Source organism: Rhinoraja longicauda, chromosome 8 (genome assembly GCF_053455715.1).
Source record: "Rhinoraja longicauda isolate Sanriku21f chromosome 8, sRhiLon1.1, whole genome shotgun sequence".
Classification (NCBI taxonomy): domain Eukaryota; kingdom Metazoa; phylum Chordata; class Chondrichthyes; order Rajiformes; family Arhynchobatidae; genus Rhinoraja; species Rhinoraja longicauda.
Window position 1 is genome coordinate 50,296,434 of NC_135960.1, and position 20,530 is coordinate 50,316,963.

Here is a 20,530-nt window from a genome sequence, read left to right on the forward strand (position 1 = left end):
TGTTCCGCTGAGTTACTCCAGCTTTTTATGTCTACCTTCGATTTAAACCAACAACTGCAGCTTTCCTACACACGATGTTGTTCAACCCGCTGATTTACTCCAGCTTTTTGTGTCTATCTGTAATTATCCATTTAGTAGTTGATTGATTGTTGCTTCTACAAACAATATTGAATTAAATTTAGAAGATAAAAACATTTTGATTTAAAAAATGAGAATATAAAAGTACAGGAATTGTGTGTGATATATCTTTGTAATGTAATAGTTGCATGGAGGAAATGCACCCTTTAATGACATCCATTGCAAACTTTGATTGCACATATACTCTTCCTCTCAGCAATCTATACCAGTACAGAATATTGAGGATAAAAAGCAAAACAGTTGGGCAGAATTTTCCCTCCTGTTAAATAAGAAAATAACTGCAGAAGCTGGTATAAATCAAAGGTATTTATTCACAAAATGCTGGAGTAACTCAGCAGGTCAGGCAGCATCTCAGGAGAGAAGGAATGGGTGACGTTTCGGGTCGAGACCCTTCTTCAGACTGATGTCAGGGGGGCGGGACAAAGGAAGGATATAGGTGGAGACAGGAAGATAGAGGGAGATCTGGGAAGGAGGAGGGGAAGAGCGGGACAGAGGAACTATCTAAAGTTGGAGAAGTCGATGTTCATACCACTGGGCTGCAAGCTGCCCAGGCGAAATACGAGGTGCTGTTCCTCCAATTTCCGGTGGGCCTCACTATGGCACTGGGGGAGGCCCATGACAGAAAGGTCAGACTGGGAATGGGAGGGGGAGTTGAAGTGCTTGGCCACCGGGAGACCAGTTTGGCCAACGCGGACCGAGCGCAGGTGTTGAGCGAAGCGATCGCCGAGCCTGCGCTTGGTTCCTGTTAAAGATCCTTTCAGTAAACCATGAGCCCTCAAGAGGGGGCTCAAGGTACATCACACTGTATTACTCAAGCAACACTCACCTTCTTGTGTTATTCAAAACCCTTAAGACACAAATATGCATTAACTTTATCTTATTCAAAGCACCTAAATCCAAACTATATCTGTTTGAGGAGTTTAAAGTTTAGTTCTTATGGGTACTTGTGATCAGGGAAGATGTGACTATCCATAGTCAAATTGTTTTCTCAGTAGTTATTATTTTATTTTGGCATTTAAAGAATTACATTTAAATGCATTTTAAAGCATTGAACATTCAATGCTCTAAGATGACAGGTGTTTGAGATGGTAATGAGCTGGCTTTGATGTTGTTTTCAAATAGACTTCAAATAATAAACAATTCATTAGCTTTTCTTGGTGAAGACGATAAACACCTCACAGTGTGTTGGTGAGCTTTTGGTCCTGCTACCCTGCAGGGTGCCTGGCATACCTTCCCTCTCTGCTGTGAATAACAAGAGGTACATACAGACTCCAGCAAAGTAAAATCTGCAAGCTTGCAAGACAACAAAATGTGTGAGAAAATTGTAATTCAACACATGGGTAGAAGAGAAAGACTTGCATTAAGAGATACTATCCCTTCATTACAACCCAAAGCAAATTAATTGAATACATTTAAAAAAGTATGAAGGTTGGCAATCAGTTGGCTCAAACCAAGCTCTCTCAAACAGCTTCGCGGTGAGCAGATAATCTGAATTTAAGGAAAGCTGCTTGTGGAATAAATATTGACACCAGGGATAACTCACCTCTTTGAACGAGTATTGTAGGATCTTTCATCTCTTCCTGAGAAAGAAGAGGGAGCTTCTGATCTAAAAGTCAATACCTCAAAATTTGCAGCTCCTACAAAGTGCTCCTACTAAGTTGGAATGTCAGCCTAGATCTATCTGCTCAATTCAACGAGTAACATAGTGATGCACAATAACAACACCGCTATGTTTAAGACAGTTTACTGTGAAACAAAATTGGTCGCTGAATTTACTCTGGCCACGCTGCACCAACAGTTTTCTGTTCTAATTTTAGAGAGGTTGATAATCACACATGAATCTACCAGGCACATGAACAACGCAGTTATACATGCATTATGAACATGCACAAGCCAGCTCTCAACAAAGCAAGATGTTCGGCTTGGGAACAACTATGGTCATGGGTCCTAATAGCTTTGTGTAACTTTTAAAACGCCTATTATAATATTGTACAATATTTGGCCATGCAATACAAGTTTTAAATTTAAATCTGAATCCCTATACTTTCTCCCTCAGCATCATCCAGGGACCTAAATAGCCCTTCCAGCTGGGCAAACGTTTCACCTCTAACCTTGTCTATTGCATTCGATGGGAATGCACGGTGGCGCAGCGGTAAAGTTGCTGCCTTACAGCTCTAGAGACACGGATTCAATCCCAACTACGAGTGCAGTCTGTACAGAATTTTTATGTTCTCCCCACAACCATGTGGGTTTCTCCAAGATCTTCGGTTTCCTCCCACATTCCAAAGACGTACAGGTTTTTAGGTTAATTGGCGTGGTATAAATGTAAAATTGTCCCGACTGTGTGTAGGATAGTGTTAATGTGCGGGGATCGCTGGTCGGCGCGGACTCAGTGGGCCGGAGGGCCTGTTTCTAGTCTGTATCTCTAAACAAAACTAAATTCTCAATGTGGTCTCCTCTACCAAACTCAGACTGAACACCGGAATTCTATCTACTGTAGCCATCCAGATCTCCCAGTTGCCAATCACTTTAATTCACCACCCATTCTCTCACTAACTTATCTATCCTCAGCCTCCTCCACTGTCAGAGTGAGGCCACATGCAAACTAGAGAAACAGCATCTAACATCCCCACCTGGGTAAACTACAACCCAACAGCATGAACGTTGAATTCTCCAATTTTGGTAACCTGTATCCCCGTCTTTCCCTTTCTCTCTCTCCTCCTATCTCCCCTGATACTCTCAAACATCTTGTTTTTCCCACTATACCTACAAGCATCTAGAATGCCATTTCTTCCCCCCACCCCCCCCCCCCCCCCCGCCCCCCCATGTACTCTCTACATAGTGGATCAGCTTCCCCTCCTCATGCTCACCCCTTGCCTCCCTGTTATTCCCATCTCTCACTATCCCTCATTCAGTTCCATTCCTCACATTCCTTTCCAAACAGATCCCAGAACACACAGTCTGTTGCTCTCCACTTATCACCTCCCATCCTCTGTTCCTCTATCCACCGTCTCTTCCCCCACTGATTTATCTGCCAATCAACCCCTCCTCACCTGCATCTACCTACTGCTTGCTCTCTCCTGCTCCACCCCTCCTTGCACCTTTATAAAACTGGCGACTTCTCCTCCACTCTCTCAGTCCAGAAACCCAAAACTATCCATTTCCCTCCACAGGCACTGATTGACCTGTTGACTATCTCCAACTGCTCTCCTTCTTTTGCTATGAAGGTACTTAGATTTTTTTAAATGTAAGTGTTCATAAAAACAGTGGGGATCAAAGTGAAAATCTGATTATGCTCTACAATAGTAATAGAAATAAGCTTTTACTTCACTATTCAAACAAATGTTGATTAATAATATATTTTATTTTGTTAAGTATACTACCAAAGGCCAACAGCACAGTTGCAATTAGAAGCTGACTATACATTAATCTTAGCTAAATTGAAGTCATATCCAGACTGAAGACTTTTATTACAAGTAAGTTGTTGGAAGAAACATCATTAAAGACAAAGTTAGTGAAATTGGTTCTGCACCCACTGAGATGATTATGAGATAAGACTAATCACAAGGAAAACCTGTCAGTGTGTTGCATAATCTTGGATAGTATAGTAATTGTGCTGGAAGAATTATAGTTTAAATGGTGCAAAGAAATCCAACAACATTTTAATTATTAAAACTTTGCAATTGAACTGAATGTTGTAGTGCAACAGAGAGTAAATGATATTGCTTGCCTTCAGTTGGTTCTAATATATAGTACATTGAATATTGAATGAGAATAGCTTTGGAAATTAGAATACAGCACAAGAACAGGCCCTTCAGTCCATAATACGATACACCAGAACCTTATTTATCCCAGGAGGGAAAATGGTCTGCCAACAGTCATAAAACACAACAAGATGCATGAAACATGAAATTAAAGTGACAAGTGGGAATTCCAGGATTGGTGATATGCAAAGATAGGGGGGTCAGTCTACCCCATGACATAGAAAATAGGTGTCGGAGTAGGCCATTTGGCCCTTCGAGCCAGCACCGCCATTCAATATGATCATGACTGATCATCTAAAATCAGTACCTCATTTGGCTTTTTCCCCATATCCCATGAAGGGGACAGAAGGGGGAGGTCTACAGTTTGAGAGCCACAGGGACAAAGGATCTCCTGTGGCATTGTGTGTGCATCTTGGTGGAACCAGTCTGTTGCTGAAGGTGCTCCTCAGGTTGACCAGTGTGTCATGGAGGGGGTGAACTGTATTGTCCAAGATGCTCCGCAGTGTGAGGAGACTGAGGAGTGTGAGGAGATCCTCCCCTCCAAGAACTTTGAATCCAATTCCACCCCCAGGATGGAGCCAGCCTTCCTGATGAGCTTGTTAATTCTGTTGGCGTCTGCAGCCTTCGCCCAGCTACCCCAGCACAAGACAGCGAAGAAGATGGCAGTGGCCACCACCAACTGATAGAACATCTGCAGCGTCTTACTGCAGACGTTGAAGGAGCGGACAGCAGGCTGTGTCCCTTCTTATACAGTGCCTCAATATTCCTGGACCAGTCCAGTTTACTGTCCAGGTAAACTCCAAGGTACTGTGTAGGAAGGAACTGCAGATGCTGGTTTAAACCGAAGATAGACACAAAAAGCTGGAGTAACTGCGGGACAGGCAGCATCTCTGGAGAGAAGGAATGGGTGATGTTTTGGGTCGAGACACTTCTTCAGACTGGGTGATGTTTCGGGTCGAGACTCTTCTTCAGAGGGTCTTGACCCAAAATGTTACCCATTCCTTCTCTCCAAAGATGCTGCCTGTCCCACTGAGTTACTCCAGCTTTTTATGTCTAACTCCAAGGTACTTGTACTCCTTAGTAAACTGCACATCCACACCCTGGATGGAGACAGGGGACATGGGTGTTCCTCTCCTCCAGATAGCCAGACCATCATTTGTCTACCTGCACGTAATCCATATATCTCCATTCCCTGCAAACCCATATGCCTATCGATAAATCTCTCGATCCCACTATCGTATCTGCCTCAGCCATCATCCATGGCATCGCGTTCCAGGCACTTACCTCCTCCTGTGTTAAAAAACTGCTTTTCTCACCTTAATGCTCTGCCCTTTATTATTTGAATATTCGATCCTGGGAAAATGTTTCTGACTGTCTATCCTATCTATACTGCTCATAATTTTGTGCATAATTTTACAGTATATACAATTGTATTTCATAACCTGAAGAGTTCCTCACTCTTATACCTCTGTTTGATATTTGTTGAGATTATACAGCAGACTGATAATTTTGCAGTCTGCTTATCTTAATTGCTGTTCAATATATTGCATGTTTTCGACTGAATGATTTCACTTCAGAGAAGAAAAAAAATGGATAGAGCAAAAAAAAATCAACAAGCTTTCAAGCAAAATTTCAACCTTGAAATGTGCTGGAACTATTCACTCAACATTTCATTGAGTAATCTATCCAAAGGGAATAATGTAAATGATTCTTCAACTAATCTTTCAATGCTTTTACTTGTTCACAAAAAAATTAAATGGTTTCCATTGCCTTACATTTAAACCACTGTAAATCAAACCTTATGAACCGTGACAAATTTTGTTTCGGCTAGTCTCTGAGAACATGTTTAGTTTAGATTTATAGATACAGCGTGGAAACAGGCCCTTCGTTCCACCGATTCCGTACTAACACGATCACTAAGTTCTATCCTACACATTAGGGACAATTTACAAAGGCCAATTAACCTACAAACCTGCACGTCTTTTGAATGTGGGAGGAAACCAGAGCACCCGAGGGAAACCAGAGCACCCGAGGGAAACCAGAGCACCCGAGGGAAACCAGAGCACCCGAGGGAAACCAGAGCACCCGAGGGAAACCAGAGCACCCGAGGGAAACCAGAGCACCCGAGGGAAACCAGAGCACCCGAGGGAAACCAGAGCACCCGAGGGAAACCAGAGCACCCGTGGGAAACCAGAGCACCCGAGGGAAACCAGAACACCCGAGGGAAACCAGAGCACCCGAGGGAAACCAGAGCACCCGAGGGAAACCAGAGCACCCGAGGGAAACCAGAGCACCCGGAGAAAACCCACATGGTCACAGGGAGGACGTCTAAACCCCGCGCAGACACTACCCATAGTCATAATCGAAGCCGGGTCTCTGGCGCTATAAGGCAGCAACTCTACTGCTGCACCACTGTGCCACTCCATGCTGATGGTGCTTTTTAGTATACGTTCAGTCTGGTCCTAAGAAATCATACAATCTGCTCCTCCAGCATTTCGGTCTGTTTGTGATAATTTTGTTGTAAACAACAACAATTTAATAGCCTGTATTGTTATACTTCCCCTGGGCTACTGCTGAGAAATCTGGCACCATTTGCCTTGAAATTCAACTGCACAAATGCCGATTAAATAGCATAAAGCAACAGAACTATTTTCTTACAGAAATAAATGAAGTTAAAAAATAATTTCTACTCGTTTTGTGCAATTCTAAAAAATTATTCAGGTACTTCCTTGTGTTGGTCACCCTTGTGTCTCTGACGTGATTTCTACATGGGTCTGGAAGTGATTGTGCCATTCCTGGTGCTAAACTCCTCTTGAAGTACTTCAAGGTAACCCGTCACTGGATACTTCCAGGACAACGTTATCTTGTCAAGATTGCACTGAAGTTAGGACACTTATGAAGTAAATAAATGTCATACATTGATCCTCAGCACAAAACCCAACATTGCATCAAAGCAAGATAATTGCTGGAGTAACTCAAAGGGTCAGGCAGCATTCCTGGAGAACATGGATAGGTGACGTTTCAGGTCGGGACATTGTGCAAACCCAGCACTTAAGGTGCACTAGAATTTTTAGCCAACAATTTAGCAGATTTTATTTCATTTTGGCCTCTTTCGAATGATATTAGATTAAGATGAAAAGTAAATTGTATTTTGCCAGGCTCGATGCTTTTAATAATATTTTTGAATATTTTTGATCCAGTTAGTCTTTTAAATAAGGACATTTTCAAAGGATCAACCATTTCAAACTCACTTTTAACTGTCTATTTTTTACATTAAAAATTCAGTGTTTTTATATGCCAACATTTTCCCAAAAAATGTGAAACATTCAAATTGATTTTAAACAAGTATATTCGTAATTCCAGCACATCAAACCACAACATTTGAAGCATTAGCTCAGAATAATTTTCAAAATGTTACTTCTCATTTCATTTGATTTCCCCTCAATTTATCAGGGCTCATGCATCATTATTAGTTCTTAATTAACATATTTGTAATCTGCAGTATTTCTATATTCAACCAGAGACTATATTTATCATGTCAGCAAATAATAATTATGTCAAATGTACTCAACTTTGTGCTTGCATCGCACAGATAAATTCACTGTTCAAATACTCACAGTACTTTATAATTTGTAATCGTTTTTAACCAGAGGAATTTACAGATTTCGTTATTTCCTGGGACACCCTTCATAAACTCTCTTATGCCACCGCACATAACTAAGGACTCACATAGTTTATCTGCGTTTTGGACTTTATTTTGCAATAAACGTTATACCCTTTATCCTGTATCTGTACACTGTGGATGGCTTGATTGTAATAATGTACAATCTTTTCACTGACTGGCTAGCACGCAACAAAAAGCATTTCACTGTACACGTGACAATAATAAACTTAAACTAAAAATTAAACTAAACATTTCACTATTCATGAAGAATACCCACAGAAAAATTAAATAGATTTGTGCAATGTTGATTTTGACAATTTATGGACTAGAGCTATTACTGTCTGTATTGTTATACTGTAGAGACAGTTATACAGCATGGAAATAAACCCTTTGGCCCAACTCACCCATGCTGACCAAGATGCCCCATCTACACTAGTCCCACCTGCCCGCGTTTGGCCCATTTCCCTCAAAGTCTTTCCTATCCATGTTGTACGAAGGATATTCCTCAAATAATTCAAAGGTCATTCCTACCTGTTTTAGTGAGTGGACCAGAAAAGAGTTGTTGAAGCAATTTATTCTCTGATGTCCTTAGCACAACTACTATATCTGCAGGAAGTGTGTCTCTATTTTTTTCAAGGAAACCACATGCCTCATATAGAACCTGCATAAACATCACACATTGCTGTGTTATATTCTGATCTTAATTTATTGCAAGGTTACTACACATACAGATGTTTACATATTTTAAATTCATAATAATATTTCCTGTTTAATCATGATAAATGACGAGAAAAAGGAAAATAGAAATGACAAATATTAGGCACCTCTCATTTTAAGTTTATGTTCATACCTTGCCAGCGTAATGTTCAATTCCAAAACACAATTCCATGCCTTTTGGTCTCCAAAAATAATTTGTCCGTAAGTTGTCTTCAAATTTATCTGAAATATAATATGAAGTAAACAAATGATTTTCTATAGTATTCCTATATCCATGGGACGTTGAATTTGTGGTCCTATGTAAAAAGTTGAAATGCTAAACTATTTATATCGTAAACTTTACAAATATGAATGAACATTTTCAGATTTCTGGATTAAAACACTTTTGAGTCCTTTAATTCATGCATATATTATAAATTTGCATGTTTGCTTAAATAATTCTGGGTCCCCTAATGAAACTGCTGCAGATCGTCTGATGACAGTTTTGCTGAATGGGGGTTCCAAGGTTTAGACCAATAAAGATGAAGAAACAACAGTATATTTCCATCAGAATGTGGATAACTTGGGCGGAAGGGGGATGGATGAGATGGGAGGGAGAAACATGCCGGTGATGGCATTCCCTTGTCCTTTTTGGCGGCAAAGGCCGTGGTTTGGCAGGTGCCGTCAGAATACCTCAGCCAGTAACTACTGTGCTGTTTGTATACAGTGCAATCTGCAGCTTGTGGTAAAGAGGTTCATTTGTTTAGAGTGGTGGATGGAGTACTTAGCAAATGTGCCACTGTGTGATATATAGAGTCATACATCTTTATTGTTATTCGCACTGCAGTTATCCAGGCATGCGACAAGTATTCCATCACCCCTGAAGTATCTTGTAGATCTTGTAGATAGTGGAACGTTTTAGGGTTTCAAGGAGTGAGTCACACCTTCAGCCTTTGATTTACTCTTAGTAATGGTATTTATATGACTGGACTAGCTGGGCCTATGTTCAACACTGACCTGTGCTGTTGATACTGGGGTGTCGGCAAAGGTATAAATCCCACTGAATATCGCAGTGAGGGCCATGGGGTGGTGGGTAAATTCTCTTTCGCATGAGACGGTCACATTTAAATAATTTAGTTTAATTTAGAGATACAGCATGGAAGCAGGCCCGTCAGCCAATCGAGTCCGTGCCAACCAGTGATCCCCAGTAACACTGGTTCTATCACACACCAGGGACAATATACAGAAACCAATTAACCTACACGTCTTTGGAAAGTGGGAGGGAACTGGAGCACCCGGAAAAGACACACACAAAACACAGGGAGAACGTGTAAACTCTGTACAGACGGCGCCTGTAGTCAGGATCGAACCCGGGTTTCTGACGCTGTAAGACAGTAAATCTATCACTGCGCAACTGTGCTACCCCTAATATAGGATAATTTATAATAATCACTATCACAAGCGACAAAGTATTTGGAAAACTGATAGTATTAATGTTAGACTTGTCAGCAGGTGCCAAAAGCCTGAACCTGAAGATTTTAATTGAAGTGGTTACAGAGTTAGTGGGACTATTGGTACGAAGATTTTAAACTTCAAAGGTACCAGCAGATTGGAAAATTGCACAATGAATCTCTGGAAGGATGGTGGACATACGAGCTAAATACAAAGTGCTGGAGGAACTCAGTGGGCCAGGCAGCATCTGGAAAGGGAATGGACAGGTGGCATTTTGCCTCAGGACCCTTCTTCAGACTGGATCCTGAACCAAAACACTGCCTGTCCATTCCCTCCCAAGATGTTTCCCCAAATCTTTGTGTTATGCTCACTTGACTGGACAAAAAGATGGCAGACAAAGTTTTATGAGGTTATCTGCTTTGGTGGAAAGAACAGAAAACCAGTTTAATATTCAATAGATGTTGGTATTTTGAAAGATCAGGGTGTACTTACACAAGGATCACATAATTGGCATGTAGGTAAAACCCATAATTGAAAAGGCAAAGAAAATGTTGGCTTTGATTGCAAGAAAAAGGTGGAAAGGGAGACCACATCAGGGCTGCTGCAAAATGTTTCGGATTCCTTAGTAGTCGATGTATAGACCACAACTTCTTTCTTTTCCTTACTTTAATCAAGTTTTTCTTCTTGTTAACTTAAGCCTTCTGCAATCTGAAGAATTTAAGTTCGCCACATGTGCATCTATTGTATCTTTGTAGTTATCTATTTTAGAACCCCATGAGTGGCTTGTCATGTCCAGGGAATTCATTGGCTAAATTTCCTCAACCCTTTCTCTAAAACTGATTTGTCAATTCTACGCTGATACTGATCCTTGATTTCCCTACTGTTTCAGTCTGTTATGGTGAGAACAGATCCAGTACATTTGTTTAATACCTCAAAAAAACTGCTTGTGGAGTTGGACAGGTTAGGAGAGTTGGCAGAGAAGTGGCAGATAAAATTCAGCACAGCAAAGTGTGGAGTCATGCATTTTGGTAATAAAAATAAAGGCATAGGTTATTTTTTAAATGGGGAGAGAATCCAAAAATCGGAGGTGCAAAGGGACTTGGGGGTGCTGGTGCAGGACTCCCATAAAGTTAATTTGCAAGTCAAATCAGTAGTAAGGATGGCAAATTCAATGCTAGCATTTATATCAAGAGGATTGGAATACAAAAACAGAGATGTAATGCTGAGGCTCTATAAGGCACTGGTCAGGCCGCATTTGGAGTACTATGAGCAAAAATGGGCCCCATATCTGAGGAAGGATGTGCTGGCTCTGGAGAGGGTCCAGAGGAGGTTCACAAGAATGATTCCAGGAACGAGTGGGTCAGCGTATGATGAGCATTTGACAGCACTGAGCATCTACTCGCTGGAGTTTAGAAGGTTGAGGGGGGACCTCACTGAAACTTACAGAATAATGAAAGGCATAGAGTGGATGTGGAAAGGATGTTTCCACTGGTGGGAGAGTCTAGGACCAGAATTAAAGGGCGCTCTTTTAGAAAGGATGTAAGGAGGAACTTATTTAGTCAGAGGTAGTTAATCTGTGGAACTCATTGCCACAGAGGGTTGTGGAGGCCGTCAGTGGATATTTTTAAGTCAGAGATAGACAAATTCTTGATTAGAACAGGTGTCAAGGGTTGTGGGGATAAGGCAGGAAATGGGATTAGGAGACAGAGATCGGCCATGATTGAATGGTGGAGTAGACTCGTTGGGCCGAAGGGCCTAATTCTACTCCTATAAATTGTGAATTTGCTGGAAATAGCAAGTCAAGCAGAATCGAAAGAGAGAAACAGAGCTAACTTTTCAGCTCAATGGCCCTTGTTTGGAGCTGGGCCAGAACTATCTCTAAGGTAAATGGAATACTTCTGTTACATTCTTCCCTTTTATATAGTTATATAAGTTTTCAAAACTTTTAAAAATATTTCTTGCCATTTAGCTCTCCTATTCTACTTTTTTGCTCGATCAAAATATTTTGGATCGGCTATGCTGGCAACTTTAACTTTCGCAATCATTACTCTTCTTCACAACACAATTCCTTCCTTTAATCTACCACCTCTTTAGTTAGCGCAGATGGATAACTTTTCCTGTGAAGTTAATATTTCTCAATGGAAAGTATATTGCACGTTCCTTACAATCTTACAAAATTCATTGAATTGTCCTTCTCAGATTTACTTCATCTTTTAATCACCCTAACAAAATGTAGAATGGGCAACAATTAAGCAAATTCAGTTATTATATCCATTGTAGAACATGGACTGAACTAGTTTTACTGCACAAGATTTATCACCTCATAGGGGAAATCATTTTTATATTTTTTTATTAAATTCTTTATTGTTCATTGGAAGAAACGTTATAATTTTTTCTATGGTTATTGGCTAGATTAATTTTACTTCTGATTAGATGGTGATATTTGCTTGATTTCCTGGAGGCATACCATTTCCTGGAGGCATACCATTTCATACTAATCATCTTCCCCCTACTCTTTTAGTCTAGATGAAGGGTCTTAACCCAAACTGTTGACTATCCATTCCTCTCCAGAGATGCTGCCTGACCTAGAGTTATATCCCATAACTCTACTTTTTCTTTCATGGTATTCTATCTTGGCCTTGTCAAAGTTCTCAACTCTTCACCGATATTGTTATTTGACATTTTTGGAAAAGTATAAACATTATTGGATATCTCATCTGCCCTGGTGTTGCACTCTGAAAGTCCCCAACTGCATTACCAGGTATTTGAATATACGCGGAATGGAGGAATATGCATTATGTGCAGGCAGATAAGAGTTTGTCTTGGCACGATGTTCGGCACAGACATTGTGGGCCAAAGGGCTTGGCACTACTCTTTGTTCTATGTGCAGACAAACTATCAAGGGTGAGAGTTCCAAACTCTAACACCACTCAGCGAGTATTTAACTTCCCAGTCATTTGTCACAAAAGTCAACTTCCCACCTGTTCCAAAAACTATTTAAATAGGAAGTGGAAAACTCAATAAGCATTTACACTGGAAATAGAAGGTTTCACTTGTGTATTGTGATGACGCACACAATCTGGGTTACCAGCAGACAGGCCAGGAGAAAGGGAAGACCAGCACCACGCACAGCTCCTGCTTGGCGGAATACACCGGCACCCTGGACAGCGCTCCGACTGAACTGAAGCTGAGGAGCAGCAGCTGCAGCCAATTAGCGAGGATTGGATTAACTCACCTGCATCTCATCAACCCTACGTCTTAAAACCAAGGCAGTTCCAGCCGGCCCCAGAGAATGTGGGGCACCTCCCTACTAATTGAACTCCCCTTTGCAGACTCAAGTCACGACTGAGCTGTCGAGATATGTCTGAGACCACCAGTGCCTCCTCGCTTGCCCCCAGACGAGGAGGGACTGTGCCTCCACATGGACCCGGACCTTCCCCACACCATCCTCCGTTGCAGACTCGAGTCAAGCCTGAGACTGCCAGCGTCTCCTCATCTGTCTACAAACGATGAGGAACTGTGCCCCCCCCCCACCCGGACCTTCTCCAAACCATCCTCCTTCAACATAAATAAACCTTTTCATGTGTATTCACCTGACCATGAGTGTGTTGGTGTATTCATTGTCCACACAGTATCTTCCCTGATGCCACAGTATATAATGCTTTGTGTCTATATCTAAGTTTTATTTTTTAATGATTATGATTCAGCAAATACACTTTTCTCAAAATATATTATTTGGGTGCAAGATACACCCATTCATTTTAGACAAGCCTCGGCCAGACCTACCAGTAGGCTTGGTGCGTCTGCCGCTGACCTGGGACCCACCCTTTAGGCCCAACCCTCCAATAACCTGGGCCGGGAACCGGGAATCCTCCCTGAAGGCCCAGCTCACCCACACAAAGAGGAAGGAGTCGGACGGAGGCCAGAGGGCAGATCGGTTGCGAGAGGCAATGCATCACTGGAGGCCCGGCAACAGTGCATCACTGGAGTGCATCACTGGAGGCCCGGCAACAGCCTGGGGCTCAGCTGGACTGTGCGCCGCTCCAAGAGGCCAGACACAGCCTACAGCGGAGGGCAGTGGCAGAGAACACCACAGCTATGCTTAGCCAGGTCGACCTTGCAGCGCCGCCAGGACAACCAGCTTTCATGGTCAGGTCAAGAACCCTGCACTTGAAACTGGGACTTGAAAATGGTACCAAATCTGGCGAATCTATATACCGTCTCAGTGTACTACGACTATGGACTTGTACTGTATCTCCTTATCTCAGATATAATAAGTGCTTATGTATAGTCATACTTGTACTGAACTGTATACAAAAATGAATTTCACTGTACCTCGGTACATGTGACAATAAAGGATCACTGATCCATTGAACCATTGATGTTTATGTTTATTATTGTCATGTGCACCAAGGTACAATGAAAACTTTGGTTTTGTATGCTTTCAAATGAGATAATACTAAACATAAATACAATCAAGCCAAACTGAAGTACAATAGGTAGAATGAAGGGAATGATACAGAGTGCAGTATGTCCATGCCAGCTCTTGGCCTTTTTCAACTCCTTTGACAATGAGATTGCAGGTGGCAGCTTGGGCTGACAAATGAGAGGTAATATTGATGCCACCTATATGCACAATAGTATTACCAACTGCAGACGCACACTGACTACATCCTGTAATCCATCACAACACCTTGGGGGTCATTGTTGCCCAGAGGCTTAACTCAAACAGTTACATGAACGCAATAGTGACAAAGCAGGACAGAATCGAGACACTTTAATAGTGTGATTACCTGTTGGTTTTTTAAATCTCCACCAACTGCAAGGGCTCAGATTAGTAGCATGGCAGAAATACTCACTCGATGGATGCACCTCCACATATGTTGAATTGGACAGGTTAAGGCAAGTCATATTGGGTTACTGACAACCCAACAGTATGAACATTGAATTCTCCAATTTTAAGGAGCATACCCCACTCCCTTTTTCTCCTCCCCACTTTTCCCCACTATACCTGCATCTCCTTTCACCTGTGTCTTTCATTCTGGCTTTATATTTCACTCCACTTCTCTCCTTATCTGACACCCTTTTTTCTCTTTCTCTTCTTTAGTCTTTGTCCACCCATCTTGCCAATCAAACCCCCTCCCACCTGTATCCACCTATCACTTGCCAGGCTTTGCCTGACCCCCCCTCCCCACCTCTCATCCAGCTTTCTCCCTACTACTACAATCAGTCTGCACAAGGGTCCCAACCCAAAACATTAACCATCTATTCCCTCTAGACATGTTACTTGACCCACTGAATTATGCCAGCACTTTGTGCTTGAGGTAGGGCGAACGCGAAGCCAACCCGTAATATGAGTGGGAGCACTTTCTCAGTCAGACTTTGTCGACAGTTGGGGTGGGGGATCTGGGAGAGAGAGAGAGGGCTGGCAATGCCGCACAGACGGAACAGCTTAATTACGACCCATTAAAATCCGCCCTTCGACCACTCGGCAACCTGGGCTGATCTGATCTGACAGCCCTCTCGCTGGCTCGCTGCATGCCCGATCCTAACGCAGAACCTCCACAAAACCTTTGGGCTTCGGCTAACACCTGCACAGAGAGCCTCTGCTAACAAGGGCTGGCAAACTGTGCCGGTCAACGTACACGGGGCGAGATGGCTGGGGAAATGCACCACAACCTCCGCAAACTTGGAACAGCACAGACCCTCCACTCAATCTATCCAATACTAACGAGCAGGCATTTCGCAGTTAAATGTCTTATATCGGATTGGCAGCTCCTTCACAGGGCCAACCCTGTACTCAGTTTTCCTCGGAGATGAATCTTTGCCTTAAAGGTACATTCACACCGCCTGTAGTAGAGCATCAGCCCACATCATATTGATACAGTCGCGGCCTGCCTGATTAAATATATTTTACACATAAATTATGAATAAAGATAAGAAAATGTTTCAAAACAAGCAATATTTTCTTATTCCAGTAGCAAACACATTAAGGATTTAATGAAAATAATAAATTCTTTAACTTTTTGAATATCTCATAATTGTAGATTAATGAACTGAACTAGAACTGGGTCTGTGTAAGTAGTGTGTGAACAGCAGAACAAGAAAGGAAGCTATTGAGTTGACAGAATTCTAGATTAATTCCTTGGTTAACAATTTATACACAGTTTATACAGCGCTGCGTTCGTTTTTTAAAAAATCCCGAATGACCTTTGACAAATCCCATGATTCCTTGCATTAATCAAGATTCCGAACTGGCTTATTGGCTTTCTTGCCATTGAGTTCAGTCTCTCAGAGAGATATTCAATCTCTCGACAGTATTTTGTATCCAAAGGATTTCCTGCACTAATTAACCAAGCTTACTTCTACAACACCTCTGAGTCACACGGCCCATCTCACCACGAAGGTATGCAACCAATGATTTTGAGAACCTGCCTTGCACTATGTATCACCATTCATTTACTGCTGATGAATCCTTACCCAAGGCCAACATGACATTATCATCACCAAGAATGACATTACGGGTGCTGCACTGTAAGGAGTTTGTACGTTCTCCCCGTGACCTGCGTGGGTTTTCTCCGAGATCTTCGGTTTCCTCCCACACTCCAAAGACGTACAGGTATGTAGGTTAATTGGCTGGGTAAATGTAAAAATTGTCCCTAGTGGGTGTAGGATAGTGTTAATGTACGGGGATCGCTGGGCGGCACGGACTTGGAGGGCCGAAAAGGCCTGTTTCCGGCTGTATATATATGATATGATATGATATGATTAAGGAGTACACTAAAAGGAAAAGCTTAACAAATCCTAGTGCCCTTCCTAAACCTCTTTCCTACTGCATAATTCTCTCATCTCTTTAAAATCCTTTCAAAACTCCTTCCCAATCATCAACTCAAACATTTCCTTTTTGATTTGAAGTCTATATTACTGATTTACTTTGAGACATATTTTGTGCTAAAAGCCGTTACACACAAGTTATTTGATATTAGCCTTACCTACTAATGTCTGGTCGGATGCCTTTGGGAAGCGGCTTTCTTCATCAAGCAAAGACAATAAGCCCATAGGTTTCTGAAGAAACATGTCCAGAATTGGTCGATTGTCCTGATATTCCACAACAGCAGCATCGATTCCCTCATTTTGGTATTCTGCCTGTAAGTCATCATAAGGAAAACATTGAGCTTTAAGTAAGTTTAGGTTTATTACTGTCACGTGTACCAGGTACAGTGAAAAGCTTTTTTTGCATGCTATCCAATCAAATCAGATGATACCATAAATACAATTAAGGCAAACTCAAGTACAATAAATAGAGCAAAGGGGAAGTTACAGAGTGCATAATATAGTTCTCAGCATTGTAGCTGATCAGTTCCATAAAGTTCAATGTCCACAATGCAGTAGAGGTGAATTGGGCAGTACCCTAGTTTATGGAAGGACCATTTTGAAGCCTAAGTCCAGAGGGGAGAAGCTATTCCTGAGTCTGGTAGTGGGTGATTTCAAGCTTCTGTTCCTTCTTGGGAGGAATGGGAGCAGGGACTGGGGTGGGACATGTCTTTGATCAGGTTGGCTGCTTTTCTGAGGCAGCGTGAAGGGTATATGGAGTAAATGGCGGGAAGTCTGGTCCGTGTGATGGATTGGGCTACATCTACAACTCTCTGCAATTTCTTGCAGTCTTGGGTAGAATTCTTTCCAAACCAAGCTGTGATGCAACCCAAGAGTATGCTTTTTACGTTGCATCAGTAGAAGTTTGTGAGAGTCATTGGAGACGTGCCAAATTTCATCAGTCTCCCTAGGAAGTAACTCAGTCTCCTTAGGAAGTATAAATTATCCCTAATAGTCAACTTCTCAAAACTATAATTTTATCAAAACTATGATGAAAACATACCCTATATTCAGCATGCAAATAAAAACATAAATCCAGATAAAAATAATCATGAATCAATCCTCACTAAATTATGTAAAATTACATTCACTATGAAGGATATCCATTTATTAATTACTGTATTACAAGATCTAATAAAATGTATAATTTCACTCTATACTTATGAACACAATTTTACTCTTACACTAATACAGATCTATAATTTGTATATTTCTCTAATATAATATTAGTTATTCAATAATAGCTACAACCTAATATTAATGCAGCTTGATTTAAATCTGAAAATCAGTGAAAGATTATTTATTTGAAGAAAGAATTTATCAATGACACATTTCTGTAAAGTTAAACTTTTATTTCACATCAAAAAACTCATGCATTGCTAATAATAAGCCCAGATTTTCTAAATTAGCTCTAATGCAATCAAACTTGTCATGTAGGAACAATATTGGAGGCTTGGAAATAGATGGGGCTTGAGGGCAACAAAATATGTTGGCGTCATCACCTTGACTCATTTGTCAGCACATTGTCCTTGCTCATCGACCTTGGGCCTTGGAAGTCTTAGTGTGACTTCATGTGACAATGTTCCAATTTCAGTCAAAGTCTGGTGTACTCAGAAAACAAAACCTGTAGGGGCCTTTAGCAATATTTTTCTGGGGATTACTTGCGAATTTTATATTCTAACTTGATGTCCTTAATTTTGCAGGTTTCGTATGTGTTTTCATCTGCTGTGAAATCATTTAATTCCCAGCTCAGGTAGACACAAAATGCTGGAGTAACTCAGTGGGACAGGCAGCATCCTTCTCTCCAGAGATGCTGCCTGTCCCACTGAGTTACTCCAGCATTTTGTGTCTACCTTCGATTTAAACCAACATCTTCAGTTCTTTCCTACCCATTAATTCCCAGCTAATATCTCTCCCTTTAAGGAGTTGCTGGCAGTCCCTCAGGTTTGGCAGCCTTAATCCATTATTGCTAACCAGATGGCTGAAATGCCAAATGGCAAGGTTTTTTGACCACAATCTCTCAAGCTACCCTGGGAAGAAGTAATATTTACCCCTTTCCCCACAACCACTCTACATAACCCCAAATAATGTGAAAATGGCCCCCCAAGGTATTCTATGTGCCTCCTAATGCATAGAAAATTAATACACATTCCAAGGAGACATATTTCATAGCACAACATTTGCAACATATATGTTTGATTTGTTTTGAAATTTTGTCATTATTTAATGGTTGTCCCATTTGCAAAGCATTAAAAAAAAATAAAAACCTAGATTTTGTGCGAAGTTATTCCAACTTTCACATGAGTCAGAAGTAAAGCATAAACTCTATCCTCATGCATAATAATAATGACAATTCTGAAATGATAGTACAACCTCTCAAATTCAAGGCCCCTTTCTGAATAAAAGGACCAAATTAAAATAACCGAGTAGAAATTAAACACAATGTTATTTCTTTATTTACAAATTTTGATTTACAAAGGGAACTTCTCTTTTCTGTATGTAGCAGCCTCCAATCTGATAGACAAACTAAAAACACCACGAAAATGAAGCAGCTATTTGTCTAAATAATACTATGCTTAGTCATCCTCTGCTGACTGTGAAATGATTCAGAGCAACCAAAATTAGCTTGTTACTCAAAACAGTAAGTAACCCACAAGGAATGCTCAAGAAGCAGAGAGCTTCCTTCTTTCTATTACATTGGGTGACATGTTCAGACTCTGCACTTGCTGAGTGCTAGCATTGCAGCGATTTAAGTTTTTTGTTGCAACTACCTCTTCCCAATTTCCACGATACAGGAGTATATTCAGTCACCAGGACTTTGGCATTTCACAGAGCACACCTATTGATTGGTCCCATTCTTCTACTGATCTCCCTGCAACAGATTCTCTCTCGCCATTAGCTCTTCCTTAATCTTCTGCCACTAACCACCAACATTGTGGTCAATACATAGCTGCCAATTACATACCAGCATGTCCTTGTGATGTGGTAGGAAACTTTATTAGTTTAGTTTATTCTTGTCACGTGTACTGAACTATATGAAAAGCTTTTTTGTTGCATACTATCAAGTATGAAAATGAAAAGACGATACATGATTACAATCAAGCCGTCCACAGTGTACAGGTACAGGATACAGGGAATAATATTTAGTACAAGATAAAATCCAGTAAAGTCCGATTAAAGATAGTCCAAGGGTCTCCAATGAGGTAGATGGTAATCTGAGAAAACCATCAGAATCACAGAAAGAACATACAAACTTTATCTAGGCAGCACCAAAATTCAGGATCAAACTAAGGTCACTGGAATTATGAATATGTTTCATGCAGCTGCCCATATCATCCAGATCTATACCTCTTGCATGATCATTGCTCACCCAACCACCTCATTCCTCAGCTGCAAAAACACAAGATGTTGACTGCTTTCGGAACCAGGGCACTTCTTATCTTGGCCAATAGCATATTCAGCTACTGCACCTTATATTAATAGCTCAGGTGTAATCACAGTCATGGAGTCAGCATGAACAATCACCAAGCGCCTTTTTATGCCATTGAAATAACAATGCAACTATTTAAGTATTGTTTAGTTGAGAGATACAGCATGGAAAACAGGCCTTTCAGCCCACTGAATCCATGCCAACCATCGGTCACCTGTTCACACTAGTTCTATGACATTTCACCTTCTCGTCCACTCCTTACACATTAGGGGCAATTTACAGAGGCCAATTACCTCACAAACCCACATGTCTTTGGGATGTGGGAAGAAACTGGTGCACCTGGAGGAAACCCATGCGGTCACAAGGAGACCTCCTTGTGCAAACTCCCACACAGACAGCACCCGATGTTAGGATTGAACCAAGATCTCTGGCGCAGTGAGGCAGCAGCTCTACCAGCTGTGCCACTGTGTCGCCCCGCGTTTACTTATAATATGCCCAGCATATAGGAAGCAC

General features: G+C 41.3%; 1 protein-coding gene across 4 annotated transcripts in view; it reads right to left on the reverse strand.

Annotated features, from left to right (window-relative positions):
- The window catches only part of myo3b (myosin IIIB), a 337,839-nt gene that overhangs the window by 198,331 nt on the left and 118,978 nt on the right, over positions 1 to 20,530 (reverse strand). For all 4 annotated transcript variants that reach the window (XM_078403918.1, XM_078403917.1, XM_078403919.1 and 1 more), the window contains 3 exons: positions 16,707 to 16,860; positions 8,417 to 8,505; positions 8,098 to 8,227 (listed from right to left, as the gene is read on the reverse strand). In XM_078403918.1, the coding sequence (XP_078260044.1) occupies positions 8,098 to 8,227; positions 8,417 to 8,505; positions 16,707 to 16,860 (373 nt within the window). The remainder of the gene's footprint in view (positions 1 to 8,097; positions 8,228 to 8,416; positions 8,506 to 16,706; positions 16,861 to 20,530) is intronic.